Genomic DNA, 13,760 nt, shown 5'->3' with positions numbered 1-13,760 from the left:
CTCCTGCATCGTGGGAAAACATTCTTGCACCTCGGTCATCTGGAGGAGGCACGTGCTTTGATTGAAAATAAGGAATATCCTTTACCTAAAATGTATACAAAGCACAGTCAGTTTCATCATACAGAGAAATTCATCTTATGAAGGTTAAGAAAATTCAGGGAAATGCAAGAGAAATAGAATTACTGTTGCATACAAATCTATAAGGCAAAGTTTACTAAAAAAGATTAAAATTACCCAAACATAACCAAATAACTAGTCTCTTAACCATGTTCTTGGTGAATTACATGAGGTATTCAAATAATTTAGTGTGTATGTAGAATTTCTAGGAGCTAGGGATGCTTCAGTGGGATCAGAGTGCTTGCTGTACAAGCATGAGAACCTCCACCATCCACAGACAACGCTGGGCAAGGCCATGTGTGCACATACTTGTAAAACAAGACTAAGAAGGATGGAGACAGGATGATGGCCGGGGCTTGACGGCTGCCAGCCGAGCTCCGGATTCAATGAGCACTCCCATCTCAAGGGGGAGCCAAAGAGTACAAAAGCAGATACCTGACAGTCACCTCTGTCCAGTACAGGTGTGTGAACACACACACATATGCACCCATGCTACACACACTCTATATACCCACAAAGAAAAATAGACCGAGAAATAATAAAATACTTAGTTACATAAAAATATATATTCCTCAGTATTATTATAATCCACTAGAAATTGTGTATTATGTTATGGGAGCAAGGCTACTGCACACAGATATCACACGTGGCTGCTCTGGGTGAGAAAAAGGATCAATGACTAAAACACAGGAAGTTACATCAATCTAAAAGATGATTAGGGATTTACTAAATGTCTATAGACTACAGACAAATCAGACAAGACGCTAATTGATTACGGTCAGACAAGGTTAACATTCCAGAGATTTGAGATTAAACCATGTCTTACTCAGAAGAGCTGAGAATACAGAGCAGCTAAGAAAGTGTGATTTTTCTTAACACACTTTTAGACGAAAAATCACCTCAAAAACTTCTATCTTTCACATAATAAGTGTATCGACTATAAATTACAAGTTCGAATAAGCAGTTACAGAACATTAAAACAAAACAAAAACCAGCAGGAAGCCAGCTCATAGGAAAGCAGTAGTACTCTGGATGATACCTGGAATATATCATTGATGTCTACTGGAAGAGCAAGTCCAATGTAGTCATCAGAACCTCCGTATGTAGCACTGGATACCATGGACCTAACAGAGGAGGATCGCTGCAGGGTATTTTGATTAATAGGACTTAATAAATCTTCTTTATCTAATGATGCATAACTTAAAGCTTTCATAAACCTATAACATCACAAAAAACCTTGAATTAGCTTCTTGATTTGTACTATTAAGTATATTAAAAACAAACAAACAAAACCCTAATTTTATACCACCATCAAAAGTAGCTAGTCAAACAAGAAGCAGTCCCATCTTAGTCGGCTGGGAACAGATAAGAACTTTAACATTAGCTGCTATTGGCCAATACATACACAGATTACCAATAATATTGAATGCCACCAAAAGAACAATTGTTACGTTCTCCCAGGTGAAGATGAAAAATGAAAAGGTCAGTAACGAGAACAATGTCAATACGCAGAAGTAATAAAGGAAACTAATCTAAAGACAGGTACAGCTCAAAGACTACCTTTGTAGTCAGCAGAGATTACTGGACTAGCTATTATATAGACAGCTAAAGATATATCTATTAACACCAGGTGATTTATTTATGAAAAATGACATTACTCATCAACCTTATGTGCTAATTAATGCTTTCTTATCACACCAGATTTGTATAACACAGAAGGTACATATACCACAGTAAAATCCTACCATTTGTAAATATCACAAGGAATATCTCACAGAATACTAACTAGTCTTTCTTTATAGGGCTCTTGGCAAAGGATTCCATAACCATGGCATATGGACACCATAAGATGTGCTTCTGTCATACAGATTACTATTCATGCAACCAACACACTGTTAACTCTATATACACCTTGTCAAATAGAAGAAACACTACCAAAGTCTCACATTACTAATTGGAAAACCAAGTCTTATAAAACGTACAAATGTAAATATAAGGATTATTTCACACAAAACACACAAAAGAAATGTACTTTAAATAGTAGCCATTAAGATCATAGTAGTAAAAACAACTCCTAATTTCCAAGAGTACTCATATCTGAAATTTATGAATTTTATTAAAGAAGTCAATGTTTTTCAAATGGTATGGTTCTATCTCTTTGATTCTATAAAACTCTCTAAGGACTACTGGAGTCAAAGGAATTATGGGGGCATTTCACTTTCAAATTCTATTTTAATCAGCTGTAGCTCCATATGAACTGTTTTATTTATTGGGTTTTTACAGAAACCTTCAAGATAAAAAGTTCTGCTTCAAAAGTAACAGCTTACAAGTTGAAAACCACTGATCTAGCCTAGTCTCCAGCAGCCAAACTTCTGGAGGTCCAGACAACCTAACTCATCAGCTCTGCTGCTTGGCTGTAGCTCTGCACCACGGCTTGCTGACAGGCATGTGGCTCAGTTATGGATTCACAAAAATGCCAGAGAAAGGTACAATAATGGTTGGATGCAGCTAGAACTAAGAGGGAACACAATTCACTATCTGCTACCAGGACCTTCTTTATTAAAAATGTTCCTAAAAATCAGACGCAAGAGACTGATGGATTATAGAAATAACTCCTAATTCTGATAGTGAGAATATCCTGCAAGCTAGTGTTTACATTTTACCGGATAGTGGTCTAACTACTTGATACCTAGTTTAAATCTGTTTAAAGGAAATCATTTAAATAAATATAATTCAACTATGAGGAGTCAAACAACAACAAAAACGTAAGTGGGACCTTTTGTGCTGTGGATTATTGAGAAATAAAACACTGATTGGCCAGTAGCCAGGCAGGAAGTATAGGTGGGACTAACAGAGAGGATAATTGAGAGAACAGGAAGGCACAGAGGAGGAGACGCCAGCCTGCTGTCCAGGGAGCATCATGTAAAGGCAGCAGGTAAAGCCACGGAACACGTGGTGACATATAGATTAACAGAAATGGGCTGAATATAAGAGTAAGAGCTAGACAATGGTAGGATTGAGCTTATGGCCAACCAGTTTAAATAATATAAGTGTGTTAAATAGTATAAGTATGTTTATTTTATAAGTGGGCTATGGTACTTCTGGGTCTTGGCAGGACCTGGAGAGAAAAACTTTAGCCACACCTTTGAAACAATAAAATTTCAAAGTGTGTATCATTTAAAAAAAAAAAAAAAAAAGCCTAAACTGTATACTGTTAATAATTTGGTATGACCTAAATATGGAATATTTAATATATAAATAGAAATTTTTGTGTAGTCTTGAGGACCCAGGAATTCATTTAGTGTTTATTAGGTTCCTATTTAATAATTACATGTGCTTAAAACAAATTAAAATAATTTAACTGAAATTTTCAGTTATTTTAAAAAAAATAGTAAGAGGTCAACTTTTGGAGCTTTAAATTGACCTACCTGAAAAGGTTGTTTGTTATTGTAGGTCTTAAGCTCCTGATTCCCCCGACATGCTTCTTTTTAAAATCGATCCTTGCAGAAGCGAGAAATAAATAAAAAAAAAGCTTGTGACTTGTGTAACCTTGCAAACAAGTTTATTTTCAGGGCCTAATGGAGTTTATTTCCCCCCTCGCAGCTGCAAGAATCCATTTCAAATCGTATCAGGTAACAAGGAGCTCACAGCCTACTGTGGTAAATGGGTCAGCTCTGAGACCTGGCTTCTGTGGTGCTCAACCTGACTAATATCTTACATTTCTATCTGTTAAAATTCACTCATGTTCACTTATTTTTAAGCATGTATTGCTCACCTGCTTGGCGTCAGTCTGGACTCAAAACTGTTAGCCTTCATGGTGATGGTGTCAGTAAACAGTACATCTTTCGCTGGAGATGCCAAAGCTTCGGAGTGCGATAAGGATGGGTGCATTCTTTGCTGCTGCAATCTTTTCAATGTAGCATAGCCGAAGGCATCTCGAGAACTTGTGTAGCTAAAGTTGCAATCCGCTAGACTTTTGATTGTTGCAATGGAGGGTGCTTTAAGGGACTGTGCTCTTCTAGGAAGTGTATGAGAAGAACCTGGTGGCACCAGGGACACTGAGTTCGACTTGGAGAGAGACAGATGGTTAGACTGTGGTGTCAAGTAGTGGCCTGTCTTAACAGTTTTAGTACTTACCACAGTACTCATACTTCCGCAGTCCGTGTCCACAGTTGTAGGGTCTACACCAACTGTCTCTCGAGAGGGACTTGAGCTCATTGAACTTATGCCACTTGTTGTAGTGTCTGTGTTAAAGCTTTGGCTGCGGATCTTCATATGTGAGCTTGTTGAGCTTTCTACAACCAACCTTTCTCGGCTCGTGTTTTCTCTGTGATTCTCTGTACCAAAACTCTTGGGGAATTTTAAGTCATTCTCTCCAATACTTGGAGTGCTGCCAGTGTCTTCAAGGTGCTTATTCCCAACAAAGGAAGTTTCCAGCTGTAATGTTTTCTGTGCTGTGGAGATGGGTGTGAAGTCATCACTGTGGTTAAAGTCAACACTGGGCTCTGTAAGTGTTCTGATTCGCCGGTTGCTTGTCTTATTTTCAGATGACTGTTTTCCTCCTTTTGGATCACTACTACTGCGGTGTTTTTTATTGGGCAAAGTAAGTGAATTTAAGATACGAGTCTTTACAAGTTTGCTGGAGGCAAAAAAGGGAAATGAGTTTTTATCCTTTATTGGTCCAGGTCGGTCATAAAATGCTGGCTCACCATCTTCATTGATGTCAAGGAAAAATGTACTGGTGGAGCTGCTGCCGAACCGCTCATCCTCCAGTATGAACATGCCTGTAATTGGAGAGCCAGCTGTCAAAGCATGCAAATCTGAAGAATTCATCACAATGCTTAGTGCTACCCCAGCTTTTAAGCAGTCATCTGGGGGAACTTTATTCAAAAATAAAAATGCTCCCCTAAGGCACAGAGTTAGAATATGAATAAAACAGAAGATTGTGTCATGTGAGGTTCTGTTCTTTCTAAAGAAAAATTACAAGATTCCCCCTGGTACAGCATATAGAGTTTCTTCTGCTTTTTCCAAATACTCAGGATAAAATTAAAGCAGGAAAAATCCATTCCTTGAGCATGGATGCTCATTCTATTAGTACAGAATGGGCATGGTTTCTTCTTCACATCACAGGGGCAGGAGACATTCATTTTAGAAGAAATAGATTCCTAAACTTTAAACATACTGCAGCCTTCTATATCAATGAGTTGTGTATACATGGGTTCAACTAACCAGAGACCAAAATTATTCATGGAAAGGTGCTTACATATGTACATATATTTTTCTTGCTGTTAATTCTTAAGCAATTAAGAATAAAATTTACTATTGAGCATCTAGATTAGGTATTAAGGGATTGAAAGATGATATAAAAAATTTAGGAGATTTGTATATAAGTCAAATATAGAACCTTGTCACTTTATTCAAAGGATTTTAGAAACAGTGGATTTGGGTATAAAGGTGGGAATCTGGGATCTCACACAGATATGAAAGGATAACCACATTTACAGGAAACAAAAGCATACATGCAAGCTTCATATTTAAAGCTATTATGTTTACTGTCTAATTTGCCTTATATACTAAGAAACTCAAACTTAGTGTCTAACTGTAATACATCAGTTAACCCAGGTGTCTAATGGTACCAATAAGATTTATTCTATTTGTAACTGTTCTGTTGAGTAATCATTAAGAACTTTAAATACATTTTGAAAAAGACAAAGTGAAATCCTAATGAACTTGCACATTACACTAGCTTTCTATATCTGTGAACTCTAAGATGTATCTTCTCAGATGCAATCTCTCAAAAATCAAGTTTCACCATGTAATAAAGAATATGGAGTAGCATAATGGACAACATTTTTTTTCTTCTTTCTTGATGGAATATAGCACTCAACTCTTGAATCATTTGTTTCATGCATCATTTATTTCTGACATCCTATCTTTTAACACTTCCACCAATTTCCTTTTCTCCCTCAGTTTGGAGCATAAACCCAGAGCTTCACATAAAACAGGAAAGTGCTCTACTACTGAGCTATATCTGTAGCTCCCACACTATGTAACATCTAGTGAAGATATGACTCTCTTAGCAAATATATTCTACTTCACTTATATATAGTTAATAAAAAGAAGGAAAGTATTAAGTAAATGAAGGTAGATAAAATCTTGCTAGATCTGTTTGTTCTGAAAACAAACAGAAGTGATTTCTCTGATATGTGACTTATCATCTCTGAGCACACAATTCCCAAACACTATCTTAAAAGCACGTGAGAGAACTGGTTAGGCTGGAGGCTGTGATCTCTGTTGTGAGAAGAGAGCAGCCTTTAATAGGGCATCACCACCAAACCATTATTTTGTAAACAAACTTGGGCTTGAGTGCGGCTACATGCCTGTACTCTCAGCACTCAGAAGACAGAGGCAGGAAGAATATAATCTGGCTATTTAGCAAGTTCCAGGTTATACAAGACTCTATCTCCTAATAGTCCAAAAACTAAGTAGAAAAGAGAAGTGTAAACTTAGAATGTAACAAACGCAGTAAGCTTTGAAATCACCAATAAAAATGCCCATAGATTGACTTGACAGGCATGTATCACAATACTGACTTGATGGTGCAGATTCACTTTCGCTGTTATGTCTGGAGCTGGTAGACTCAGAGTTCAAACTGAGGGTGCTTGGGACAGACGAGAGCTCACTGCAGAGCTGCTCCACATCATCTGGAACCACTGGCCACAGGTGCTTGCGACTGTGCCTCACAGAGTCCCAGCTATGACACTTTAGAATGTCACAGCCTTGCTTGGTTTTAGCTATGAGCCCAAGAACATAGACACAGGTCCTGCAGGTTCAAAACAAAACAAACACATAGAAAAACAGTTTATAATTACAAGGTGAGATTTCTTAAATAACTATAAAATAATCTGCTACATGGGTATCTACATTTTCCTTAAGAAGATATTTAAAATGCATGAAATCTAATGACAAATAAATGAATCACAATAAAAACCATGTAAATCTCCTTAATAAAAATAATTAAAACAAAATGAAGGCATTACAAAGGATCCTAACAAAGCACATTTAAATTAACAATTATGAATCATGAGCTACTTTGCCTCACATCTATTTGTGAGTAAGAATATATTCACTTCTCAGGTACGTAACATACCCTCTGATGGAAAGAACCTCACACTGTTTTGCAAGTTTTAGTATATCTGGAATCACATTTTCTTCCTGTAGCAAATTAAGCCCCCAATTCGATGAGCCAATATTTCCCTAAAAAAAATAATATCAAATATTTATGACTAATATAGTGAAGAAATTTTAAAAGCTACCAAGAAACAAATTTAAATCCAACTAAGAGGGGGGGGGGAGGAGGGAGGGAGAGAGAGAAAGAGAGAGGGAGAGAGGGAGAAAGGGAGAGAGGGAGGGAGAGAGGGAGAGAAAGTCTCTGCAAGGTAAAAACAAAACCTTAAATAAGGTATGCTAAGAGTAAGCAAAACATGCTGCTTGTCTTAGAAGGAGAACAAAGGTAAAACACTAATAGCTTAATCATCTATTTCCTCAGCATAAGAATAACCTTTAAATTGGTAAGAACAATCTTGGTCTTTGAATATTAATCTAACAACAAGTTCAAAGTAAAATAATTTTATTATTAGTGGGAAGAGCCTAAAAAACAAAACCCATAACATTGTAAAGATCAAGTGTTTATTACAAACCAAGGCCCAAAGAGAGGCTTTCAGCTTTTTAATTTCTTCCCATTTATCCAAGTCTGGAGTACGAACATTGTGACAGAGTTCTGTGATAACATTCTGGAGAAAGAAAGAAGTACCACATAAATAAATAAAAATATGTTATGCTTCTAAAATATTTTCTCATACTGTATCACAAGTCAACCAAAGGTTTGCTTTGGTCATTTGTGCACATTTAGAATTCCAAGAGTGACTTTACACAGAGCTTATCTAGAAGCCAAATGGTGCATAGGTTCTGAGTTCATATTCGGACTTGTCACTAACAAATCTGCATTAAGGTTCAGCTCAACCTCGGATGCAAGGAAGAAAACAACTTAAGTTTTTTCATATGTGTGATTATAATTTCTTCAATAAATTGTGAAGAATACAGACCTGAGTTGAAGCTAACTCTACACAACTAATCAGCTACTAAAAAGTTACTTAACTTCCCCATGCCTTGAATTCCTAATCTCTAAGGGATAATGGCACCTGCCTTACAAGGTCTCATGAGTTAATCTTTTACATATGAAGTACTTAGTACCTATAAGTATAAGTTTTAGATATATTTTTAAACATTCTATGTGTGGATATGCACACGTGCATGCTGTAGCACATTTACAGATAGCAGAGGAAAACCCACACAAATTACATCTTTCCCTCCACCACATGGCTCCTGTGGATCAAACAGACTCTAAAGCTAGACAAGCTAGGCAAGTGCTCTACCACTGAGCTAAATCCCCAACCCCGCTTATTATGTTTTTACCTGTACTTCCAATAAATGGCAGCCTGTTTTGTGGTGTACCAGTTGTCCATAAAGGTGTACGGGCAGATAGACATGAGGTCGTTGTAATCTAGCATGATAAAAGATGACTGAGAAAGCTACTAACATACTTAAATATGCTAATTAAGTAAGCAACTATTAAATAAGCATGACTTAATAATAAGCAATTATTGATAAGATATGATTTCTAATAAATCAATAAAGGTATGAACCTATGAGGATCTCTCTGAGGAAAAAAATAGTTCTGTCAGGTCTCAGAGGTTATGGTAAGTAAGCTGGAGCTAGAAAAGCAGACTGGGTTGAGAACATGGAGCAATCTACGTGGGTCAAAACAAAGCATGTACAGCATGCAACACACACAACTGGAAACTTGGAGTGAGCACTGCTGTGCAGAGTTTCCTCCATCAGTGTACAGAAATCCTCCATCATTTTAAAATGATCTAGGAAAAGCTGATTTTAAATCTGACATGGACCAACTGACTGGACTCTACCTTTGGTTACTCCGACGAACGTAGTTATCACCATCAATAGGCTTCCTGTATGTAGTGAGCGCTTCATTAAGTTGTTCCTCAATCAAGTCAACATATTTTGAATTATATTCCTAGAAGATAGTATTGTTTTAATTTTATAGTTTCATAATGGCCATCACTACATTGTGTCAGATATTTAGCAAATCTTTGAAGAATAAATACAGGAAAAATAAAAAGTATGTTCACAAGTTTTTGGAAAAGGTAAAGGATGAGTTATAAAGGCAAATGTTCTACCCCATCTCAAAGTGTTCTACCCAGCTTCTCCATCTTACCAAGTGAGCAAATAATGGTTTCTGTCATATTTGAATTTTCACTTCCTTGAAAAAGTTGTCTTATTAAACTCTGAAGATATTCAGTATAAATTCAAAAATGAAAATTAATTGAATTATATAATGTCAGTGTTTTTAAGTTAAATTCTTTTACCTTATATTTTTAAATCAGGTCAAATATAAATTTATTTTCCTACACACCCTTGGGAAAAAATTCCATTTCAATGTTTTAGGTTGAGTATACCATATTGCTATCTTTATTACAAAAGTTTTCCATTTCAAGCTGTCAGCAAAAATTGGTAAATCCAATTTGAAAGGCAATTCAGCAGTATTTATTAGAAATTAAAATCTGATTCTTTTTTATGGTAACCATTATATTTTAAAAATTTAATCCAATTTATATACTTTCAAAACTATGAAATATGTATCTTTATACATATCTCTATGTAATAATATTGAGCAAGTACCATTTATTTAAAAAATTAGGTTGTGTTGGGCTCAATCTAAATATACATTAATAACAGGATTGGCAATACTTCACAGTCACTAAAAAAATATAGCAGTAGCCATTGAGTGAGCTTAACAGGAAAAGACTCCTGCTACCAAGCCTGACAAGCAGTTCAATCTCGGGAGATTACGTGATAAAAGGAGATGAATGACTCCTTCAAGCTGTTCTGTGACTACCACACATGGTTCATAGCACATGCATGCATGTATGTGTGCATCCCTCCCTCCTCCCTCCCCTTAAAATACACATACACAGAGCTCACACACAGTTTAAAAAAAGAATGAGGTAGATCTGAATACATCGCTCTGGAAAGTTAAAGTGTTAAATGAAAATTGTTTTATTTACATTTGCAAACTGAATTCATTCCTCTGTATTTTGAATAAAGCATATATATATATATATATATATATATATATATATATATATATATATATATATGCATGCTTACAGCTGGACACCACATCCAAGTGCATAAAAACAAATTGTGAAGGGACAGCATCTTCAGAGAAGACTCCATAAGGGGGTAGAGAAAACTGAATTATAAACCAAAGACTATGTCAGTCAGGCACTTAACTTAGTGCCCTGCGAGGTGCACAGAAAGCTCTTCCTGGTCATGAGGTTTTGTATTTACTCTATAACAGTAAATTAAATATTATCATTATACATGCCTTGCCTCTAATAAAAATGTCAGTACAAGAAAACCTCATCAAGGCAAGTATTTGAACTTCTTACAGGATTAGTTATTATCCATGAGGTATATACTCAGTGATCTCTTCCAGTGACAACTGGAAATACTAGCAACAGTCAGCACTATTGCCGAAAGCTAGGAAACAGATCGAGTTTCTGATAGGTATTATTTCGAGGATTTAATCCAAAAATATTGACCTGGAAGGGCAAAGAGACACACCCCTCCAAGTCAAATGTGGACAACTACTACTAGGAGATGTAAACAGGCAGCCCGAAGACAGAAAACACTGCCCTTGTTAAGAGCTGTACATGAGAGGTCCATGAAAGTAGCCCTTAAGAAAGACTCAGCATTATGAATCACCCCATTTAGAGCTAACAAGCCCATAAGATTGTACTAAGTGAGAAAGAATGTTCCCAACCCCTTCTTCCTGTTCCAAACCTGGAGAGGTGTGAAACCTACACTCCAACAAGAAAGGGCTGGAGAGATGGCTCACTGGGTAAAAGCACTGGCTGCTGTTTGGACCCAGTTTGCTTCTCAGCACCTACATAGAGGCTCACATCTATCTATAACTTCAGTTGCAGGGGGTCTGGCACCCTCACCAGGCACACATGTGGTACACAGACATACATATATGTAAGCAAAATACCCATATACAAAAATAATAAACTAATTAACACAAAAAGAGAGGAAGGAAAGGGGCGGGGAGTAAAGACCCTATCCTTTCTCCACTGATGGAAGCCAACCGCAGTCCTGGGCTGGGTGAGAAGAGTAAAACTGCAGGAGGAAAATTCCAGTACTATGCTACTTGGATGCTGTATAACCTTAAAAACAGATAAACTGTTTACTAGCCGACAAGAAAAGCTGTCAGATCTGCCTAACACTTCACCTAGGAGCAAGAAGAAATGATCACAATTAAAATTGGCTGAAAGGCACAGTGGTGAGAATTTCTTTTATGCTTCTAAATCCAGTTTGTTGGAAATCAGTTATAGATAGCTAAAATACCAAAGAAATAAAAAGGCAATTATAAAGTACCATGCTTTCCAAAGCAGCTGCTAAATCACAATTAGAAGAGTCAATGACATATATGATGAAAGCAAATATTCAATAGCTGGATTAATTGCATAAGCAATTATCTACAAAGTTTGGAGAAATAAAGTATGGCCTATATATTTATTATACACATCTCTCCTCTCAAAAATCACCATTTCTATGAAAAGCAGACAAACTTTTCTATAAAATGTCTGGGAGTAAGTATTTCAGTTTCTGTGGGCCATACATGCCACTACTGGTCCCAATCCCCTCAAACTCCAAACCCCCCAAATGACAGTGCCACTGACAATGTCCTAAATGACAATCTGGACTCAGCTCTGATGGTTAAACAGGACTGATGGAGGACAAAAATTAACACTCAGAATTCCTCAGAAACCTGTGAAATGGGCTGAATTAAGTTGTTGTCTGGGAAGAGCCACTTCTGGTATCTCCCCCACTTCCAGCAAATGGGGCAGATGTCTACGTCCCTATTAGCTCATACCAAAACACAAATCCAAGCCCCACACTTTCTTCCAGGCTGTTCTGGACTACATGTCTCAGACCCTGCAGTTACCTGCTCTCCTTAAACTGGCAAGACTTTACCCAGCCTTTTGCTATCCTCTCTGCCTCCTGAGAGGTAGCCATTGCAGCTTTGGACTTCCCCAGAATGCCTTTGGCTATTCTCGATCTACCATTGGAAAGATAGCCACATGGCAGCTTCGTAATTCCAAATCAACCTTCCTTCCAATCATGGAGTGCTGTAGTTCAATGGTTTCCCTGTGCCGTCACTTACAACTATGAAAGCACAAGTCTACTCTCAGATTCATCAAAGGTAGCACACTAAAATAAAGTGTAAGATGGTTATATCTGCTTACATAGAACTGTTTTCAACCTTGCCTCATTTAGAAAAATTCATTTTGCACAGCAGAGCTATGTCAGTCTGTATAAGAGATCCAAGAACAAAAGGACTGGTGTCAAAGAAATCAGGGTAGTAAAACACACAATCAAAGTTAAATTCAACAGAATGCAGTCAAAACAAACAGGGACAATAAAATGGTCCATGTAAAGGTGCTTGCTGTCAAGTGTGATGATCAGAGTTTAATTCCTAAGATCTACATGATGGAAGGAGAGGACCAATTCCCACAAGTTGTCCTCTGGTGTCCATGTGCCTGTCATGACATTCACAACACACAGCACACACAGAATCAATCAACTTAAAAAAAAAAAAAAGAAGAAATTAGTTAGGAAGCAGATTAAGTATACCATATCTGTATAAATTTAACAGAATTTAGCATTACGTATGTGTGGTGGTATGAATGTAAATGGCCCCTGTAGACTCATACTTGGTCCATAGGAAGTGGAACTATTAGGAAGTATGGCCCTGTTGGAGTAGGTGTGGCCCTGATGCAGAAAGTGTGTCACTGTGTGGGCAGGCTCTAAGGTCTCATATACTCAAAGCTATGCCTAGTGTGGGACACAGTTGCTTCTGCTACCTGAAGACTCTCAGCTCCTTCTCCAGCACCATGTCTGCCTACATGATGCCATGTCCCACCACGATGATAATAGACTAAACCTCTGAAACTGTAAACCAGCCCCAATTAAATGTTTTGCTGCTTGTAAGAGTTGCTATGGTCATGGTGTTTCTTCATAGCAATAGAAAGCCTAAGACAATATGATTTGTTTTTGTTTGTTTGAAGATAAGGTCTCATGTAGTACAGATTCATCTGAATTATAAAGAGAAAAGTATACACATTGAATCTTGTTGTTTAATAAGAAGTTACCTTGTGCCATTTTTCCAATTGTTTTGCTACATAACCCCTTTCATTCAGGTAGGAAAATCCTTTTGGAATGGAGAGAAATCTGTAAATAAGAACAATCATAGTTGAAACACTGAGTGAAAAAAAAAAGATCTAAAATAACATAAATATGCTTAAGAAACAAACAGAGCTTGGAATAATCCCCTGTCTAAAATAAAAAAGTTTAACTATAATTTATTAAAATTTCAAACACTAGGACTTCTCTTTCTCCCTACATCTGACAGTTATACAAACAAAAAAACTGGTGCATTTTTGGAATGGTTTAGACCGACATGCTAAAGGGATACCGTGACCACCACCCACCTGACG

General features: G+C 37.0%; 1 protein-coding gene across 4 annotated transcripts in view; it reads right to left on the bottom strand.

The window, feature by feature from the left end:
• Positions 1–13,760, bottom strand: part of Rictor (RPTOR independent companion of MTOR complex 2) — a 102,897-nt gene that overhangs the window by 11,251 nt on the left and 77,886 nt on the right. For 2 of the 4 annotated variants that reach the window (XM_036206858.1, XM_036206860.1), the window contains exons 25-34: positions 13,416–13,494; positions 9,102–9,211; positions 8,593–8,680; positions 7,818–7,910; positions 7,268–7,374; positions 6,711–6,940; positions 3,893–4,901; positions 3,546–3,617; positions 1,157–1,334; positions 1–85 (exon numbers count right to left, since the gene is read on the bottom strand). In XM_036206858.1, coding sequence (XP_036062751.1) covers positions 1–85; positions 1,157–1,334; positions 3,546–3,617; positions 3,893–4,901; positions 6,711–6,940; positions 7,268–7,374; positions 7,818–7,910; positions 8,593–8,680; positions 9,102–9,211; positions 13,416–13,494 — 2,051 coding nt within the window. The remainder of the gene's footprint in view (positions 86–1,156; positions 1,335–3,545; positions 3,618–3,892; positions 4,902–6,710; positions 6,941–7,267; positions 7,375–7,817; positions 7,911–8,592; positions 8,681–9,101; positions 9,212–13,415; positions 13,495–13,760) is intronic. The other 2 variants (XM_036206859.1, XM_036206861.1) reach the window with 1 other exon arrangement.

Source organism: Onychomys torridus, chromosome 15 (genome assembly GCF_903995425.1).
Source record: "Onychomys torridus chromosome 15, mOncTor1.1, whole genome shotgun sequence".
Lineage (NCBI taxonomy): Eukaryota > Metazoa > Chordata > Mammalia > Rodentia > Cricetidae > Onychomys > Onychomys torridus.
The sequence above is the reverse complement of the archived record's forward strand: the minus strand, read 5'-3'. Positions and strand labels throughout refer to the sequence as shown.